This window comes from Meleagris gallopavo, chromosome 19, assembly GCF_905368555.1.
Source record: "Meleagris gallopavo chromosome 19, MGAL_WU_HG_1.1, whole genome shotgun sequence".
Taxonomy (NCBI): domain Eukaryota; kingdom Metazoa; phylum Chordata; class Aves; order Galliformes; family Phasianidae; genus Meleagris; species Meleagris gallopavo.
Window position 1 is genome coordinate 9,510,501 of NC_139422.1, and position 19,500 is coordinate 9,530,000.

Below are 19,500 nucleotides of genomic sequence, written 5' to 3' on the forward strand. Positions count from 1 at the left end.
TCTGCGCAAACACTAAAAATGAAAGGAGCAACGTGAAACCTACGCAGCCTTAACAGTATTTCTGTACGATACAGTCTGGTGGAATGATGAGATACAACCGACCAGCAAACCCCTCCCGTGATTCATCACACGGACGGACCCTCATTTCATTCTCCATCTTTATTCTGCGCCTGCTGCGCTCTCTCCACGTTACCGACCTGCCTGCAGGCTCTCCTGCTCAGCCTGTCGCTGTGCAGCCAGGCCTTGGGCAGAGCTGCACTGCCGGGTGCCTCCGAGGGCACGAGGAGCAGCCAGGCAGCTGGGCTGCAGTCTACTACTTTTACCACTTCTACCACGTGTTCCTCTTCTAGTAACCCACTGCTGTATTTACAACATCTATGGACTTTCACAGCAAGCAAAGCACAGCTGTTATGCAGATCAACCTCATTCATAATTCAGTAAATAAGTAAGGCATGACATTTAAACAGCTACCCTGCTTCCATAGGGGACACGAGGTCCCACACAGAGGCCCTGCAGTCACCTCCAGGTGCACGAACCTGAATGTGGGGAGGAAATTTCATTGCCACAATGTATCTATCACCTTTTGGGAGCCCTCCCGCTCGCCTGAGACACTGTATTTTCTGGAGTAAGAGTCAGATTTACTCACTTTCATCTCTCCCCACACAGCAAATGTCTGACTGTCAGCATGAAATAACTGCTAAATGCAAGTTTCTTGACTTCGGGGAAAGCATCGTTACCTTGCACTGAACATCACCACTGCGTTGCAACACGCAGAGCCAGGTCACGGGGAGCCCCTCCCTCCTCCGCTGCCGCGCCGCTGCCCTGGCCGAGCTGCAGGCTGCCCACACACTGCTAGCACAGAACAGACACAGCGACTGCAGCTACGGCACCGGCTCCTGCCTGAGCGCTAAGAGCCGCAGCTCCACGCTGTACTCCGACACGCTGCTGCTGTCATCACGCACACATCGGCCGCGCAGTGCAGGCTCAGCGCAGCGCGTGCCTGATGTATCACAAGCGCACAAACTGGTTCCCAACTGAGACTGGAGAAGAAAACAGACATAGTTACAGCTCAGCCAACTACAGTCCGCTTACTGCCAGCTTCACCCCGCGGCTACTGCTCCTAAAGCTGCAGGCTAACGGCACACTGTGGCACACTGCCACTGACCAAAGCACGGGAAATGCTTTCCTCACAGAAAAGTTCTATGCTCGCGCCTTTCATAATTCCAAATATCACACGTGAGCAAATTTACTTCCTATACCTCTAAATCTACAATAAGTGATAAAAACCGGAGAACGCTGTAAGCAGCAGAAACTCTTCTGCTTCAGAAAACAGCTTTGAAGTTTTACCAACTCAAAGGCAACCTTCAGATCAACTGGCTGAAAGCAGCTGGAAGTTCCACACAACATTCTCCTCCCAGCTCCTGCAAGGAATTGTGTATTAATTAACTGAAAAAGTAAAGAGTAAGAGAAAAAGGATATTTCCTATCTCTAATTCTACAGACCCACAGCTCATATGGAAAAGATGTTTAAACCGACTGTCTGCCTTGGGGAGGTAACAGCCAGTTAAGCTCTGCCATTGGAAACAAAGACATTCCAAACCAAAATGCAACTTGTGGAGGTACAGCGCGGGTCTGACAGTCACCCACGTGCTCCAGAGGAACCTCAGTGTTACACCTCAGCACTCATGGGCTGCCACAGAGACTGAACCACACACCTCCCTGACTGCAGGTCTTTAAAGTGATCTTAAAAACTGATGAAAAAAAATGAGCAGATTAGAATAAAATTGATTTTCCTTACATGCCCCAAGCTGGAATAGGGCAGTGTGAACATACTTCAAAATTTATGATTCAGGTTATATGAAATCATTTCACAGTTAACTTCTGTCTGCAATTGCTACATAAATGGTCCTGGCTATCTACATTTGCAGCAGTACAAATAATCAAAGTCCTTGAATGCCAGACTCCTGTATGTGGAGGATAAAGGAAAGTGAAATGTAATATATGAAAATTCAAGCCTATGTTTCAATAAAAGCTCAAGTGCATTTAAGAATGCATGCTTGCTTAGAGAAGCTGTCATTCATGCTTTGCGTCCTATCATTAAAAAGGAAATAATCATCTGAAGTCATTTAAAGAGGTGCTCTTTCACAAGTGAAATGGGAATTAGAAAGTTATGAGAAAACAATACATTACACAAGTTCTGACAAAATGCATTGTTAGTTTTCCAACCTGAAAAATCAATCTGACGTTAGATATTTATTTCTATATGCATGAACCGCTTGGAACTTGTCTATATTTTTGCTGTCAGACTGGTCAGGCTGGAAGTTATGCTGAATCCAATGTTTCAGTTACAGAGCTTTAGGGAAGGAGAGAGAGAACGTTGGAGTCCATATGGAAAGAATCTACTCTTACCTGTTTGCTTCCTTATCTTGTCAAATCTTCATTTAATTGCAAACAAGTCGATTCTCAGCTAACCTGAGCTATCTCACATCAAGATTTTATGCAAATAAATAAGTATAAAATAATGCAAAGATTATAAATAAGGGCAGACAAATCTGTAACTAGAATCATGCTTGCAAAGAGCATTCTATCAATATAGTGAAATGCTAATCTCCTAATTAACAACCTAATTAGGTAATTATGGCTTTGCAGAGGGATGCCTAAATGAAATATGACAACATGGTCACCTCTTTATATGGCACCTGTGGGCCTTTTCAGCTGTCACTGCAAAGAGTGCAATATCAATTTGAACAGATGACAAAGTGTTGTCATTTTTCATTCTGATATTGCGCTGAATGGTTTGGATAGAAACAGTTTAGAAGAGCTGCATCCTGCCTGTTTTTTTGCCTAATCTAAATATGTGCAAACACTTTGCTTAATTTTTAATGTCTGTGATTATGCTTATTTCTTCATACTGGCTAGCAAGCATTACCTGAACATGCATTACATGTTCAGCATCACACTGTGAGGAACCAACACGTTGGAACCACTACTGCCCAATTTCAGAGCCCGTGCTCAGGAGAATTTATCATCCAGGAAAAAAAAAAAGCATAACAACAACAAGAACAAACAGCTGTTTGAATTCACACTTATGACTATTTATTTTAAAATAACAAACAAATCCAGAATATCTTTTGAACAACACATTGCAATTTCCATTTTATTTTCATTCCTGATGAATACTCTGTTCCAGAAATGAGGACAAGCAGCCCCTGTGCCAGTGATGCTGACCACCTCTGCTTGCAAAGAGAACTGACAAGAAATACTTTCAGCAACGTGCAACACTTTTTCGTGGAACCAAGATTTCTTGCTCGCTTGCCTAAATGATGACTTGTTAATCTTTAACATCCCTGGGATGAGCAAATATAACATCTACTTACAGGCACTTGGGCAGTCTGAGCCTATGCTTTTAGCCAAGTGTTAGATTACAGTTTCCATTCTGGCTCCTTTCACTATAATACTCAATAGCCTAAAAATCCCATAACTGTTTCAAACACTTTAGCAAACTTCAATTTTTAACAACAAAGACTAAAATAGAAAGCTTCAACACTTTCCCAATTTTTGGCCCATATAATACTGAGAGAGACAGAAGGCGGCTTTTTAAGGCCACATTCTACTTCTTTAGACTACTGTGAATGGATGCAGCACTTACTGGACTTTCCTGAGCATGAAAAGCACTCAGTAACAGAATTACTTGTGAGCTGCCTGTGCTTCACTCACACAGCTGCTTTGTAAGGCCTATTTGGAGGCATTGAAGCTGAACTGGACTCAGAGGTGTTAAAGCACATGGAGGTCTGCAGCCCTACAGATAATGCTCCAGGCCCAGGACAAAGACCGGAGCTGCACTGAACCTACAGCAGCCTGCAGGATCCGCTGAGACCGTCAGCAGCAAACATGCCTGCTGCTCCCTGATGTCAGCTGAAACCTGGCAGCAATCTATTGCACAAAACCCACCTGCCTCTACTGGAGCCCATTCAGCAGCCTACTCTCAAAGCTTTTATGCTGCTATGTAACTGTATCACCGCATTCCTAACTGAAGGCAGTATTGCCCCTCCAAGTGTCTGCTACAGTTTCAGATCCAGTTTCAGTTTTCCAGACGCAGCTTTGCAACAAAACAGGGCGTTTCAGTCCCGGAAAATGTGACCTCGGACTACCAAAATGCTAACACCCCCAAGACATCAAGCCTCTGTGACAAACGTAACTGAACACATTCTTATTGGTTCAGTCATAGATGAATCTTCACTTTCTCTGGCTTTCAACTTTTCTTCTGTCAAACTTACGGTCCTTCTCCCTCAAGAGCTCCCAAAACACATTCAAGGAATTTTGTTTTGCTTTTAGAATAATCGATTTAGAAAGGAAACAAGATAGAGATTACTCCCATGTTGTCTTCTATAAGAAAATGAACTTACAGAGAGCAGCTAGGTATCACAGTTTAATGAAGCTTCTCAACACTTTCACAATTAATAATAAAATGCATACGGGGGTCTTTGTGAGTGGTACTGCTCACCAGAAAACCTTCATTTGGTCCCTTCTGACAGAGAACTGATGCTAGCAAAACATAAGACATTAAAGTCACCGCAAGGTGCATCTCAAACAAACGTTACAACAATGAATTACCTGGCACCAAAAGACAACTGGTTACAGCACTGATGCTGCTGAAATGCACACTGTGTTCCCAGGACCAGCGCTGTCTCTGTATCCCAACCTGAGGCATGAGCTCATTGCTCCCTGCCATCCTGGAGAGGACCATAGTGCAGTCTGAGCCCTACACATCCCAGGTGTCTCCATCCCTGCCCTGGGGAGGCGCTGAGCTCCAGTCCTGCCCTACAGCAAGCAGCCTGCTCCCCGTGCTCTTGTCCCCTTGGCTAGAGGGCTTCTCACTGGTGCATGCACTGATCTATTTCTTACAGTCACCAGCAGTTTGGAAACATCAGTGATACAGAAGGAGTAACATACCCCTCGCCCTGCCAAACTGCTTGAACTTCTTTGTTGACCCAAAGGAAAAGCTACGCTAGAAGTCAGGAGTTGAGCGTGCCATGCGTTGCAGCCGGGTGAAACAGACACCGAGCGAACAGGCTGGTTCTCCTTCACCACTTGAATTCTTTCTGTAGAAATCTATACACAAACAGCGATATCATTTGTCCAAATCTAACCCAAATAAAGAGTCCACAAACAGATTTACTCTGAACGTGAAAAAAACAAAACACCACAAGTGGGAGAATTTCATTCCGGCCGTGCACCCCGGCCCGCAGCCCACGCCTGCGTCCGCCCCTCCGGGCGGGCAGAGCCGAGCTCCCGCAGCGCCGCGCCCCGCCAGCAGGGGAGGAAAGGATCAGGCGCGAGCCTCGCCCCACGGCCACACAAACGGAGCCGCGGAACGCGAGCCGCTCCCGCCCGCACGGACCGGGTCCGCTCCGCTCCGCACGGGAGGCCGGGGCACGGGGCGGCAGCGGGCGGCTCCTCAGGGAACGGGTCGCGGTCCGCGGCTCGAAGGGATGCCGCGCGGGTGGCACCGGGCACGCCCCGCGCGGTCCGCCCGAAGATCCCGTTCCCCTCCACACTTACGGGCTGCGGCGCGACGCGGAGCCGGGCCGGGCAGCGCCTCCCCCCGCCGGCGGGCCGGGCAGCGCTTCCGGGGCCGGGGAACGCCGCGGCAGCGACAGAGCTGGGCCGCGCCGCGACCCGGAAGTGCCGCCCCGGAAGCGGCGCCGCGGCGGCCTCTCCGCCACGCGCATGCGCTCAACGGTGGCGGGCTCCGTTCTCTTGGCGGCGTCGCGGGCTGCCTCTTTCTTGAGGCGCGGTGAGGCGGCGCGGGGCGCTGTGGTAAAAGCAGGGCCGAGGCGCGCCGCCGGCTGGAGGGAGCGGGCCTCGTTCAGCACCGAATGCGTTATCGTTTAGAGATTTGGCATTGACGCGTTCGTGTTACGATTAAATATGCAGTTAGCGACTCTTCGAACAGAAACACAAAAAATCCCCTGAAACGGCCTTGTTAGTTTTTAATGAAGAAAACAAGTGACAATTCGCAGCTGCGCTGACTGCAGATGAAGACGCGGTGCAGATCTGACAGATGACACCGATTCTGTTTCCCAGTTCTCTCGGTTTTTTAGCTGAGCAGCACTGGCACGTGCATTGCTGTCACGATTTGAAGCCGGCCCTCCTCTCAGCACGGCACAGGCACGCCTGGGGGACATCGGCCTCTGAATAGCCGCACACCTCAACAAAAGTATGTTTGTCTGTCTGCAAAGCCTTGCACTTGGTGGACGAATGCAAGCCGACTTGCAAACTACTCAAAATAATGAGAATAAAACAGCTCTTTGGAGTAGCAGTTTTAATAAAGCTGGATGACACTAAGAGCACAATTGTTCGTACCAGGAAACGCCACGGTAATGAAGATGGAAGACAACTAGGACTTGAACACGTGTGCTGCCTACTTGGAGGGACAGTAAAAGTGTCATTAAACCAGAAATGACCCACAGCGGGTCAACATCTCCCACGGGATGTGGTGAGGGGCCCCACATCAAATGGGTGACGTCGGAGTGATGGTGCCGACAGAAGGCAACGTGCTGATGGCAGCTGTGATTGAGAGGAGAGCAGCGGGAACTGAGGAGGAAGACGAAGAGCTCTTTTGGCCACGCTGATCCCAAGCTGTCAGCCGTACATCCACGAAGTGTCAAAAAGACAAGGATGAGGCTTTAGTTTGGACGTGCCTTCTTTTAGCTGGAGCTGTCCGTCGCAGACAAAGCACATCCCCACCGCTGAGCACCGCTTCAGTTGCTGCCGGGGCTCCCCGGCACAGAACCGAGCGTCCGTGGAAGCGCTGTCACAGCTCGCAGCGGGAGCGCATTGCTCACGGCGCAGCGCGGCCGTGCAGGTAAGGGAGCCGCGGGGCGGCAGGGATCCGAAGGTAACCGTGAGAGCACGAGCCTGTGCCGTGTACGTACACATCTGTAACAGCCCCACGCGGAATCGCAATAGCGCTGAGAGAACCCGGCTTCGTAAGGCCGGGCGCCCCTCTGTTCCGAAGCGACGTCCCGAAAACCCCGCTGTCTGAAACCTTCACAACTCCCCGGGCAGCCCGCCGCCCACGCTCGGGGCGCTGCCACGAGGTGCCCACGGCCGCTCCCGCGCGGGCTCAGGCCGCCTTCGGACTGCCGCGGGCTCGGCTCGGGGGGCGGCGCGGAGGGGAAACGAGGCGAGGCCTCCACCCGGGCGCTCCCATAGCAACGGAAGGGGCGGGGCCGGAGCGGCTTTCGCCCCGGCCACGTGACCGTTCGAACGGCCCAATCGCAAGTTTCTCGGTCGGGGGGGCGGGGGCTCCGCGGGGGCGGGCGGGCGCGGCGCCGCTCCGCCGGCGCCGATTGGCCGCGGCCTCCCCCCGCGCCCGCCCGCCCCCGTGCCGATTGGCCGCCGCGTCCGCCGCTCCGGGCGGAGGCCGCCCCCCGGGAAGCGCCGCGGCGGCCGGGCCCGGCGGGAGGGCGACCCCGCGGGCCGGGGCGGGGCGGCGGCGGGCACGCCCGGCGAGGCGGGGCGGGCGGGAGGGGCGGCGCGGCGCGGGGCGGGGCGCGGCGGCTCGTCCTGTGCCGCGGCCGCTGCCTGCTCACAGGGTGACACGTCTGCAGGGTGAGTGAGTGGCATTGGCAGGCTGTCAATCCCTCACCGGAGCGGCCATCAAACAACATAAAGCACACACAATCACCGGGCGGCCGCGCTCATAAATCCCCGCCGGCTGATATTTTTGCACGTTGCTTTGCACAGAGTGTGTAATTAATTTTTTTACAGTTCTTTCCCCTCGATTTCCGCTCTTTTCTTTGCACGAGTTCAAACTTCTGATCGCCGCCGTCCCCCCGCGCACAGACTCGGGATCGTTCGTTATTTTTGGGGGGAGGGCCATTAATTTTTTCCTCTGTGATTGTGTTTTCGTGGCGTTTTTATGTCGCGATCCGGGGTGGGGGCCGCTCGGTTTGTTGTGGTTTTTGCTCTTTGCCACCCTCCCAACTTCTGCGGGATCTGAAAGCAAGTTTTGTGATTTTGAATTTTTTTTTAACTTTTTTTTTTTTTTTTCCTTTTCGCAAAGAAGATTTTTGGACAAGTGGGGAAAGACATAGAAAGCAACAATAAAAATAATAATAAGGAAGGATAACAATAATAATAATAATAATAATAATAATAAAAGCTTTGGAGGAAGATCGTTCCGGGGAGAGGCAGCGGCGGAGCGGCGCAGCCCGGCCCGGCACAGGCATGGTGCAGACGGGAGAAGACTGTAACTAAAGGAGAGCGATTGACCGCGCCGGGAGAGAAGAGCGTGGGATCAGCCGCCGACAGCGCTCCCGGCACCGCCGCCGCTCCTTCGGCCGCCGTCGTCCTTCTGGTTTTTGCCTTTTTTTTTTTTTTTTTGCCGTGCGAGCGCGGAACGAGCGGCGGGGCCGAGGCCGGGCGCGCAGTGCCCCCGCGGCGCGGGGCCATGGACGAGCAGTCCCGCATGCTGCAGACCCTGGCGGGCGTCAACCTGGCGGGGCACTCCGTGCAGGGGGGCATGGCCCTGCCGCCTCCCCACGGACACGACGGGGCCGACGGCGACGGCAGGAAGCAGGACATCGGGGACATCCTGCACCAGATCATGACCATCACCGACCAAAGCCTGGACGAGGCGCAAGCAAAGTTGGTGTCTCGTTACGCCTTGTCTGTCGGTGCGCGTGGGGCGCGCAGCTCCGGCCCGCGGAGCGCTCGGGAGAGAACTTCTGGCGCCGGAGGAGCCCGCAGGCGGCCGGGGCGCGGCCGAAGCGCTATTTAATGCCTTTCGCCACGCAACGAATGCGGGAGCGGGCGGTGCTCGAGCCGGCCCCGTCCCGCGTGGCCCCGCGCCCGTCTGTCCGTCTCTCCGTGTGTCCGCGCGCCCCGGGCCGGGCCGCAACTTTCCGCGCCGCTCCCCCGTGCCCGGCGCGGCGGGAGATGGATGGGGCGCCGCGCAGACACCGCCGCGGGGGGAGAGCCGCGGCCGTCCTAAATCACCGCCGCACGAAACAAAGCGCAGCGCGGCCCGGCCCGGGCCGCTCCGCAATAAATCACCCCCGGACGGCGCTGATTTACGCCGCGCGCCCCGGGGCCCGGCCCGGCCCGGCGCTGAGAGGAGCCGCCGCGGAGCCGCACGGAGAGCCGGCCCCGCTCGGGCCGCTGCTGGCGCGGGCCGGGGCCGGTTTCGGGGCCGCTTTTGGGGCCGGTTTCGGGGCCGACACCGACGCCGGGCTCTGCGGGCGGCCTGGCGGCGCGGCGCGGCGGGCGCCATGTTCGCGGCGGGCGCTAACGCTGTGTGTGCTCTCTTGCAGGAAGCACGCGCTGAACTGCCACAGGATGAAGCCCGCGCTCTTCAGCGTCCTCTGCGAGATCAAGGAGAAAACAGGTAAGGGCCGGCCCGCGCCGCAGCCATCTTGAGCCCTCCTCCGCCGCGCCTCGGCGCCGCCGCCCGCGGCTTGACTGCGGCCCTCCGCCGCCCGCGGGACGCGCCCCGCCCGGCCCGGGTACCGGCACGCGGCGGCCCCCGGCGGCGCCCGGCCCGGCCCCGGATCCGCCGCGCGCAGCGCCGGCGGCGCCGCTCGGGAAGCGCTCGGGAGGGACGGGCAGCGCCGAAGTGACGGATGCGGCCGCGCGTGCAGAGCGGCTCGGCGTTGGCAGCTCGCGGTGCTGTTTCAAATACCGAAATTGTATTCGGTGCACAACAATTTTTTTTTTCTCTGCTACATTAATGAGACGGAAATGAATGCCGCGTTTTTCTCGAAGGCATTTTAAGGGATTTTTGCAAATTTCTTACATCGCTGAATGCACGGAGAAATTTCTTTTTTAAAGAAGACAATTTTGAAAAATATTGTGGCTTGCATTATGAGAATAAGAAACTTTTTTTTCCCCCTCATCTGGCCTTAAAAATGAACACTTGCACTGGTTTGCTTTTTCTCTGTGTTTGGTGCTCCAGTGCAGCCCTCTTAGTTGCAAACTGAAAAAAAAGGGGTTTCAGAGGGAAGCAGCCGCCGTGTGCACGCAGCAGAGCTCAGAGATGTGGCTCTGGGTGCGTTTGGTGTGCGCTGTGCACGGGCTCCTGTGCCACCGGGTCCCACTTCAGCTCTGCTGCTGGCTGAGGGCTGGATATTGGCTGCGCTGCAGATATTAAGATTGATTCCACCTTATACTGCGTGACATTACCTCGGATGAGGAGAGCGATCCCCTCTGCCTCCCCCATGCCTGCGCGGTGCCCCTCCATCCACAGCTCCTGTTTGTTTTCCTTCCCCGAACTTCGTGCCCGTGCAGCAGAGCTGGCAGAGGCACCTGCTTGTGCTGAGCCGGAGCGGGCGCGGGTCCTGGGGACCTGCAGCCCTGTGCGTGTGGGGGGCCTTGGGGAGCACAGCCAGCCCCTGGCAGGGGTGGCTCCAGAACACCCCAGGCTGTCTGGGGGTTGCTGCTGGCAGCGAGTGTTTGCTGGGGCTGCTATTCATGCAGAAGTAAGAGGGAACCTGAAAAGATTTTGAGATTTGAAATGTTTGAGTGTTTCAGTGACAATGTGTGAGTTGAGATTCAGCCTTTGTGCTCCAAGCAGCCCAGTCAAGTTTGCAAGTTGCCTCTGGTAGAACAGCTGAGGACCCACAGGGAAAGGGGGGGACCCCCTGGGGAAAGGAGGGTGCCTGGCAGCCCCAGCAGCACCTGCCTGGGGTGCGGGTTGTGGCAGACAGGAGCTGGATCCTGGGGACTGCATCCTGGGCTGCGGGAGCTCTGGTGTCAGCGTGGCTCTGGTCAGCATGCTGCAGCACCGAGAACGGGAGCACAAATCCTGGCATATCTCCTGTAAACTGTTTTCATAGGGAACAGCTCGAACAGTTTTGAACTGTGAGGACAAGCAGTCTGAGAGGCAATTAAAGCAGGGGCTCCCCCTCCCCTCATTGTCTGCATTGTGTCATGGTCCAGGGAACCGAATTGAATTGTGCTCTGGGATTCAATGCTTTTTCATCAGAACCGAAGTTTACCTTGGTGCTGGCAGTAGGATCCGTGTGATGGCTTTGTTGCTCCATTCTGAGGGGTGAGAAGGGAGCCTGCAGCCGGTGCACAGCGTTCACTCGCAGTCGTGTCTGCTCTGAAATAAGGAATGCAATATTTAAATCATTTTTATGTTGAATTATGTCCTTTTTTTATGTTTTAGTAATGTTCAGTACAGTCAGCGAGTACTTTGTGAGGGCGGCAGTGAGACAATAAGTGGAGGAATCCCCAGCTTAGGTCGAGCAGTGCCGTCACGTCCCAGCATGAGTTAATGGATGCATCACATCTGAAGCCTTTTTGCTGTGCTCTTAGGGTTAGGCGGTTGTTTTTTTTCCTGTGAGGTATTGCCACGTACAAAGCAAATCACTGTGCTCGCCGAATTTAGCCTGACATTTCTTTTTTAACATTTTAACATTTAAGAAAGTGCTGCATGATGCACTTAAAGGCTTTGCAGGTATTAATAGAAACGTGCATTCTTAGAGGCAACCACAAGGTAGCATGGTTTTCATAAAGAAACTAAGTGCCACTCATTTCTTTAATTAGTTCAAGGAAAAATGTTGCCCAAAGTTCTCGTGAAGCCCCTCCGGTACACGTGAAGACAGGCGGCCGGGGCCCTGCAGGCTCCCATTGCTGTGCTGTGCCTGCGAGGAGCCGCTCAGAAGCCCTCGTGCCGCACTCAGCCCTGCACAGCACATCTGTTGCATTCCTGAGTGTCCGTCTGTCTCAGCGCCCACCAGCAGCAATCCAGAACTGAGCTGCACCTTTGTGTTTTTCAATCGCTCCTATTTGTGCACTAAGCATCCTTCGGATCTGTGGTTTGATTAATCCTCCGTTAGCACATTGCTGTACCTGAGGTACTGGTTATTCTCATGGAGACAGAAATGAAAATGTATTAATTTTTACAATCTTAAAACAGTTAGGGAGTTGCAATTATTTACCAGTGGGATGACATAGGAGTACGTCTGCGACCGTGTTGATAGATGATTTTTTTTTTGTCTTCAAAAATGTTGTCTACGGGTAGGAGCATACATTTATAAAAATGTCTGGATGCAGATATGCAGTCATAGATACGTTTATTTATTTATTTGCATAAGTCCAACAAAAACAATGATAGCTGCCAACCAAACCCTAATTTACTGTCACCGCAAACCCTAAATAGCATTCATTTACTAGTAAAGCCTAATGGCATACATGATGGTTTGCCAGATTTGTGGCCTTTGTGAGGCTTATAAGCAGGACCGACTTGGGAAGATCATAAAACTTAATGAACTTCTCGACTGCAGGAGGTGTCCGCAGGGGGAGAAAAGGCCTGCTCGGCTGGTTGGGCTGCTTGAACTATTTTTTATGTCTAAGGAGAGAGGAAGAAAATGTTCATTAAAAATGTTCTCATCTTGTGCAGAATTTTGTTTTAAAGACTGAAAAAAAAAAAAAAAAAAAAAAATAGGCCAGATCCAGTGAAATTAACGACGACGTTCATTTCTTGCTGTTCTTCACGTAAGCTAAAACATTTTTGTTGCTTTAACTGTAAGCTGCCATACAGTGCTGTTTGGAAGATTAAAGGTCCGTATCGTGCCCTTACGTGCTGCAGAGCTCATTATTGATGAAAATGGCCCAACTCTTTCAGAAACACCCCTTGTCAATATGCTGCACCATCTGTAAGCTGCCTGATAGGTGACTCACTGAGAAGAACTCGCTTTTTGCCTTTTCTCCTACAAAAATTGAAGATATTAACCCCTTTTTTTCACTTTTTTTTTTTTTTAGAATTGTAGCACAGTATCATTCCCTTGTGTTACATAAATCTCAGCTTTTCGCTGTTGGTAAATCATTATTTAGTGCAACTAACTTGCAATAATTTATAATAACATGCAATCCTAACAATCCTATCTGAACGTTAAAGGAGTCAAATGAAAGAGTGAAACAGCGCTGGCAGCACACACGTACGTGGCTGTGTGTACGTATGTTGGCCAACCGCGCTCTTATTGTTTCTCAGTTTAGCTATTTAAAATCCTGGTGTGCAGTCCTGGTGTTATTTTCAAGATGCTGAATACCTATTTCTGATGTACTCTGACTGCATAAGGAAATAAGAACCGTGTGTTTATGTGCATGCAGCTTTTCTTCGGTGTAATTGTTTAGCTTTTGTTTCCTTTCTCAAGCTTCGTGTCCTAAATTTTTCCTTGAATCATCGGTTCTACTTCTGAATGGTATTTTTTTTAATTGCCAGCAAATGTGTTACAAACGAAGACATGCGGTAGAATATTGGGTTGGTTACACTGTCCTTATGGCAGAGGCATTGCTTTTCTTCATTAATGTCCTTCTAGAAAAAAACAAATTGGATAAATATCCCGTGTGTCATTTGGTCATCTGGTTCAAACGTATTCACAATCACAGTTCTCCCTTTGGTGAATTTCTAGCAGGGCGCTTCCTCTGCAGGCAGCCATGGTGATCACTTTCATTAGACAAAATTGGGATACTTTGTCTTGCAGAATCTGTACCTGCAGTGTGCCTTCAGAGCACAGCACTAATAGTGCTCCTTGCTGCATTTCAGTAGCAATCTTGATGTTGATTACCAGATCTGTACTTCCAGGTGTTGTTTTTTTTTGCCCTCCATAAAGGATAAACGTGACGTAGTTGTCAATACTCATTTAAGTAGGAGCAGGGATTCATTTTATTTTATAGCTATTTTTAAGGTCCTTCATTTTATTTTTGAATTTGACACATTTGCTTGCTTATCTGAAAATAGTAAATTCTGGGAGTTACCATGCGGTTTGTTTTAGGAGGATTGTTGTAAGTATAGGAATTTTTGCATCGAGAGATAAATTATAATAATAGCATGCAGTGAATGCAAAAGAGCCCCTTTTTGCAGGATTTAACACATTTATCAAACTCTATTCCTACTGCTTTCAATGAAAAAGTTGTGCGATACGGATATTATGCTGTCGTTTTTCAATTTAAATATTGATTTGTGTGAAACATTAATATAATGATACTTGCAGTCTACTGTAGACAAATATCAGCAGAATTAGATGCACTAAATTGTTACAAATGTAATACAATATTTAAATACATAGGAAGGCTATATTAATAATTATGTAGAAGAGAAAGAGAGTCCGGTTTGTATCTGCTCTCAGTTCTTAGACTGCTTTGGAATTCCTTGCACATCTGCATATGAGGGTATGATGAATATTTTTATTAATAATAAGAATGAATCCTAAGTCTGTGTACTGCTGAGTCAAAGTGAGTGCAGAGCTCGGCAGAGTTTTCCTTTTCTGGTATGGTTGGTAGAACTGGATGGAGCTGTTTGTGTGCCACCAACTGACACCCCGAGAAGAATGCTTTGTTTGTTTTCTCAGCAGTCATGTTTAATGCTATTCGCTTATCAAGGTGATCAGCGTGGTTCAGATAACACATGCCTGACACAGCCTGCCTTTTTTCACCATCATGTTGACCTTTTGTCACATTTGCTTCTCTCTGGTAGGCAATTCATGTCTTTAAGTATGAATGGAGTAAATAATTCACATCAATATTTAATATAAATTATTAAAGTTTCTGTCAGCTCTTATAGTTCATGCTTTTATAAAGTTAGAGTAGTTCATCAGCCAAACGGATGAATTGTGCTTCTCAGCTGGACGTTAGAGCCCTTCCATAATGCTGTCTTTGCAGTGGAAGTAAACAGGGAATTAAATATGGAGGGGAATGAAGCCTGCTGCTTGAATGGTATATATTTTTCAATAAAGCACGTTCTTCAGATAGGCTCCAAGTACTGGATAAATACCTATCGTTATTTATTTTGTTACTCTCATGCTTCATTTTTGCTCTCGAGTTGCAGCCAGGGCTGCAGAAAGCCGTGCTGACCCCGGCGCTGCTGCTGCTCTTTGTTGCCGGCCTGCCTGGCGCTGCGCTGCCTTCCCGGCTCAGCGCCGCGGCTCTCGGCGTGATGGGCTGTCAGGCTTTTCTCTTTAGTCTGTGTTTATAAAACGTGGTTTATATTTTGCACACAAAGTAACCGTGACGGAAATCAGATTCTGAAAACATTTTTTAAAGAAGAAATGGTCTGATGCGGTAGCGGCTATAACATATTATTGCTTCAGGAATTGGGTAAACAGGCCTTGTTTTGCGTGAGAACACTGAGCAAAAATCACGACGTGTTTATTTTAGTTTTATACTATTTCAGACGTTTTCCTTGGAATTCCTTTGTAAACGACGGGCTCGGCACACGTTGCACGCTCTCTCCGACTCGTAGCAGTCCGTGCGAGGCGCTGGGTATCACACGTCCTGCAGATCAATCACTTGGAAGGGGGGGTGGGTTTGTGTGTGTTTACAGGTCAAAACCTTTTGCTATGCTCAAGTCATGCATCAACATTTAAAGCTAATCTCTTATTCCTCATTGTCCAGCAGGTGGCTTTTTCATATGTTATTTAGTTTTTAATTATTTATTGCAAGTGGAAATGGAATTTAAGAATATTATCCTGATTGTATGTATTTTTTATATAAGCAACAATTTTTCAGTACGTCCTGTTGTGTATGATGAAGATGAAAGCATCTTGAGATCTCGAAGCATACAATCTAAATTAAGATTCTAAACAGGCATTACAGATGCTGGTAACTTTGGCAATTATCATTTTGTTTGGTGAACAGTAGTAAAACAGTGTGCGGTAAAAGTGTTTAGAGAGAGAGGATAAATAAATTGAACAGTTTTGCAATGCAAAGTGGTTTGTGGTGTTTTTGAGGATTTCTTGGCTCTTGCTTAACTGCTATTGTGAAGCCTGGAGCAGATTTTCCCATTGCTAATGCCCTAGAAGTATTAATTCACTTTGATATGCTAATTAGAGGGCATTATGCAAGAAATGAGATTAAGTGGCAGCATGAAGCCATTTGCCTGTCAGTAAATTGAGAGCTTTAGCATCAGGAGGAGCTTTGTTTTTTCTGAGTTTCTCTTGGTTTTGCATATAAATAAAATTGATTGAAAGGTCTAGAGAAGCTTCTAGAACATTGGTGGTTCTTTTTCTCCTTCTATGATTATTTAAACTTCATGTTAAAGGCTTTCTCTGAATATTAATTGATCTAATGGGAGATACTGAACATGAAGAATTTCATTGTATTCTCAGTTACTGTATCTTAACAAAAGGAAAGTATTAGAATTCTTTGTGTCATCTGATTTTTGTGGTATTATTTTAGATATATCTTACAGCTCTGTTTTATAACCTCGTTGCCTGCTAGCTGATTCTGTGCTGAAGGCTGTGCTTGCGTGGGGGTATTCCTGCTGGTTGTGCTGCTCTGGGGGTTTGGGTAAGGAGGGCCGGGCGGCTGAAGTGAAGCGGTCGGTGTGGGTTCCTGGGCAGCCAGGGCTGGAGCATTCACCCCGCTCCCTGACAGGATTTCCCAGGATTTCTTATGTAAATCACGCGTATATTTTCCTTCATTGAGGAAGGAAGGGGTTATAATATTGACCATAGATTTTATTCAACTGCCAGAAACTGTGTTAAAGTAACATTAAGGGATTGACTTACAGCCATAACGGCGAGGAAATTTTGAGTTAATAGTTAAACTCTGCCCTTAACTCAACTCATTGAACCTATTTATTAGAGCAGATATGGTAGGTACGATCACTGCGCTGAGACCTCCGCAGTATTAGGACACTCCAGGATGGCTCAACGGTGAGAGTTTCTGATTTAGTTCACATTTTCCTTTTGTGTGTGTGCGTGTGTGTTTTATTCAGCCTTGGAGCTGCTTTACTGCAGTTTTGTGGTTAGTTTGCTTTTTATAATACAGTTTAAAAATATCTGAGAAGTAATTCTGGAAATGGAACATAAACTTACCAAAAAATAAAACGGAACCAAACCAAACAAAGCCTCTGGTGGTCATTGCTGAGTGCTTGCAGAGTGGCTGTGCCCGTCCCCTCACAGATCACTGTCACAGAGTCCAGCAGGTGTGTAGTGCTGGCATGGCAGCGCTCATGGTGAGCCCCGGTTGTTAAAAGAAAGGAAAAGGGGTAAGAAATAACACCAGAGCTCTGTGTGAAGGCCCTTTCACACACGGCCTTACTGGTCCCAGCAGCTGAAGTCAATCGCTGTTGGGAAGTTCGTGTGGTGAAGCCCACAAGACTCGACGTGCAGGCACAGGGCCATGCTGCAGGCCCTGCTGCTGTGCCAGCCGTGTGCTGCTGAGCTACTGGGAAGGGCAGCGCCTGAACCCACAGACGAACCCTCAAAGCCTGCTTTTATCACAGAACTGGAGGAACTGTCTCCAGTTGCTTGTTTTGAGCTTTCTTGAGCAAAAAAAAAAACTACATGATGAAGGCATGTGGGGACCAAACTTAACTTTCTGCTGCCGGCACCTCCCAAGGACGTTACTTCTGCTGGAGAGGCAGCTGGGGCTGAGGGCCTGCGCCTCGGGCTGTGCGTCCCGCTGGTGCCTGGCGCAGCCGTCCTCCACCGGCGGGCGCGGAGACCTGAGTGGAGCAGGCCAGGCCGGGCTGCTGTCTCGCTGAAGCTCATATGGGAGCTCTCAAATGCTACCTTTTATTGCCTCGCTTTTCCTGTCTGTAGAATTGGGAATGTTATCTACCAGAAATTTTTGTGAGGTTGTGTTAAGTTGGTGTTGTATGATGGAAACTTTATAAAGTATTGAGTGTAATTAAAACTGTAATGTAAGAAATAATCTATTAGAACGATTTAAAGTGCTCTCTTCAGTCAAATCACAGTGGGTCTAAGTGAGGCCTTACCTACTGCAGGTGAGCAGTTTGGGCTTTCCTCAGACTCTGCTTTTCCTTGCCTTAATTAGCGATGTTTGCTCTTTTAATTCAGAGTGAGACCTTAGCAAAAGGCTGTCGGGCTGCTCTGACCGCGGTGGCTTTGTTCGGCACAGACCGTTTGCTCGCTGTGGATGGGGATCGCTGCTCTTTAGCGATAACTTTACGGGCGCAATTACCTGCTAGAAGGGTGTTTGAAGCACACCTTCAGTGCATTTGTTGATTAAAGAGGGGAGTGTGCTTTTAGCAAACGTTTGTAATTCATACCACCAAAAAAATGTTTGCTTATTGCCTTTACGTGAGATCTGGTGGCGTGGTTAACTGCCACTACTAAGAGCGAGTCACAGTCAGTAGTGCAATGATTCTTGTTTGACTCCAAGGATGTATTTATTACCATATTTGAACAAATTGTACTACCATGAAAAGTTGTGGAAATGGTTGTGCACTGGCTAAGGTGATACATTGCAGGAGTGGTTGGGTTTATGGGGCTTTATGCTGAGGTTTTCTCAGAAATTATAGCACAGTCCTGTCACTGTAAAACCTGGGGATACAGTTGGTAATAACATACAGTGGAGGTATTTTTAGGTTTTTACTTGTTATTCAAATAGAGTGGGCACCATCACTTCTGCTCCCTCGTTCTCCCGTGTTGTTGTGGGGCTGTGGGCCCTGTGCAGGCAGTGCCGTGCTGCTGCGCTCTGCCTGGTAGGGCAGTGGTGTGACGTCGATATGGAGCTTGGGAACTTATTGACTTGTTGGTTCTTGACCTTCTGACTGTGACCAAGTATAGAAATTGAATGTCTGAAAATTAAATGATAGTCTCTATATAAATAAATTCTTGGATGTCAGTGTATTACATGAACTAATTTTGGTTTACCTAAATTTATGGCATTTTGTGTTCAATGAAGGAAATATTTCTTCCTTTCAATATACTGAGAGTCTAATAATATTGTAGTTGCTAGCGCTAAACAAATCAATTTCTTTTTACTGACTGATTATCATAACAGCTGCTGTTTAATCACCGTGATTGTTATGTAACTTTTAAATCCCTAATATTTTGGAAGGGAATGAGCAGCATCGATGCAGTGATGTCACCGCTGCTGAGCCCTACTGTGTTTTGTAGGCTTGAAATTAGTTTTTTTTTTTTTTTAATTTTGTTTAGTAATGTTTACTGGACTATGGTCACTGAGCAAACTGCCTGCTTAAAGAGAAACCTGAAAGAGCAGTCAGTCCTCGGCCTGTCTTCCCCAGGAAGCCAAAAAAAAAGGCATTTGTTTTTCTGGTCTAAAACTGTGGCATGGCTAGGCCTGGTGAAAAGAGCGTGCATTGGCCGCTGCTGTCCTATGCAATCAGCTTCTGGTTGTGCGTGTGAAGGCAGTGAGAGTGCTGAGAACCGGGCTCAGGTCTCCAGGATGGGGTGCTAGGACCGGGGATATTATTCTCTCCAGGAACCACAGTAAGGCTGTGGTCGGCACTAATGTAAATATTTGTACAACAACCATGTTCTACAGACTCCAATGAAATGGTGAAAATCTGCCCTAAACGCCTCAGTAAATATATGCTGAAGAACAGAAGCCTATTCATTGAAGAAACAATTGACTTTAGCTGCTTTGTTGCTAAAGTGGCTCCCAGAGATGCTGCTGTGCAGACCTGAGAGCAGCGCGGCCTTTCTGCCCACGGCCTCCCACAGCTGGGTACGGGGCTGGGCATGGGGCGAGGTGGGGCTCTGGGTGTGGGGCTGGG

General features: G+C 49.0%; 2 protein-coding genes across 10 annotated transcripts in view; one reads left to right on the plus strand and one right to left on the minus strand.

Moving 5' to 3' along the window:
- Positions 1-5,698, minus strand: part of MAPKAP1 (MAPK associated protein 1) — an 83,741-nt gene extending 78,043 nt beyond the window's left edge. Inside the window, exon 1 of one of the 4 annotated variants that reach the window (XM_085239385.1) lies at positions 5,562-5,698. The gene's annotated coding sequence lies outside the window, so the exon portion shown is untranslated. The remainder of the gene's footprint in view (positions 1-5,561) is intronic. The other 3 variants (XM_085239383.1, XM_085239387.1, XM_085239384.1) reach the window with 3 other exon arrangements.
- Positions 5,699-5,790: 92 nt separating this feature from the next.
- PBX3 (PBX homeobox 3) overlaps positions 5,791-19,500 on the plus strand; it is a 98,083-nt gene continuing 84,373 nt past the window's right edge. For 2 of the 6 annotated variants that reach the window (XM_085239378.1, XM_085239382.1), the window contains exons 1-2: positions 7,623-8,654; positions 9,320-9,393. In XM_085239378.1, coding sequence (XP_085095504.1) covers positions 8,458-8,654; positions 9,320-9,393 — 271 coding nt within the window. In that variant the 5' untranslated portion in view covers positions 7,623-8,457. The other 4 variants (XM_085239380.1, XM_085239379.1, XM_085239376.1 and 1 more) reach the window with 4 other exon arrangements.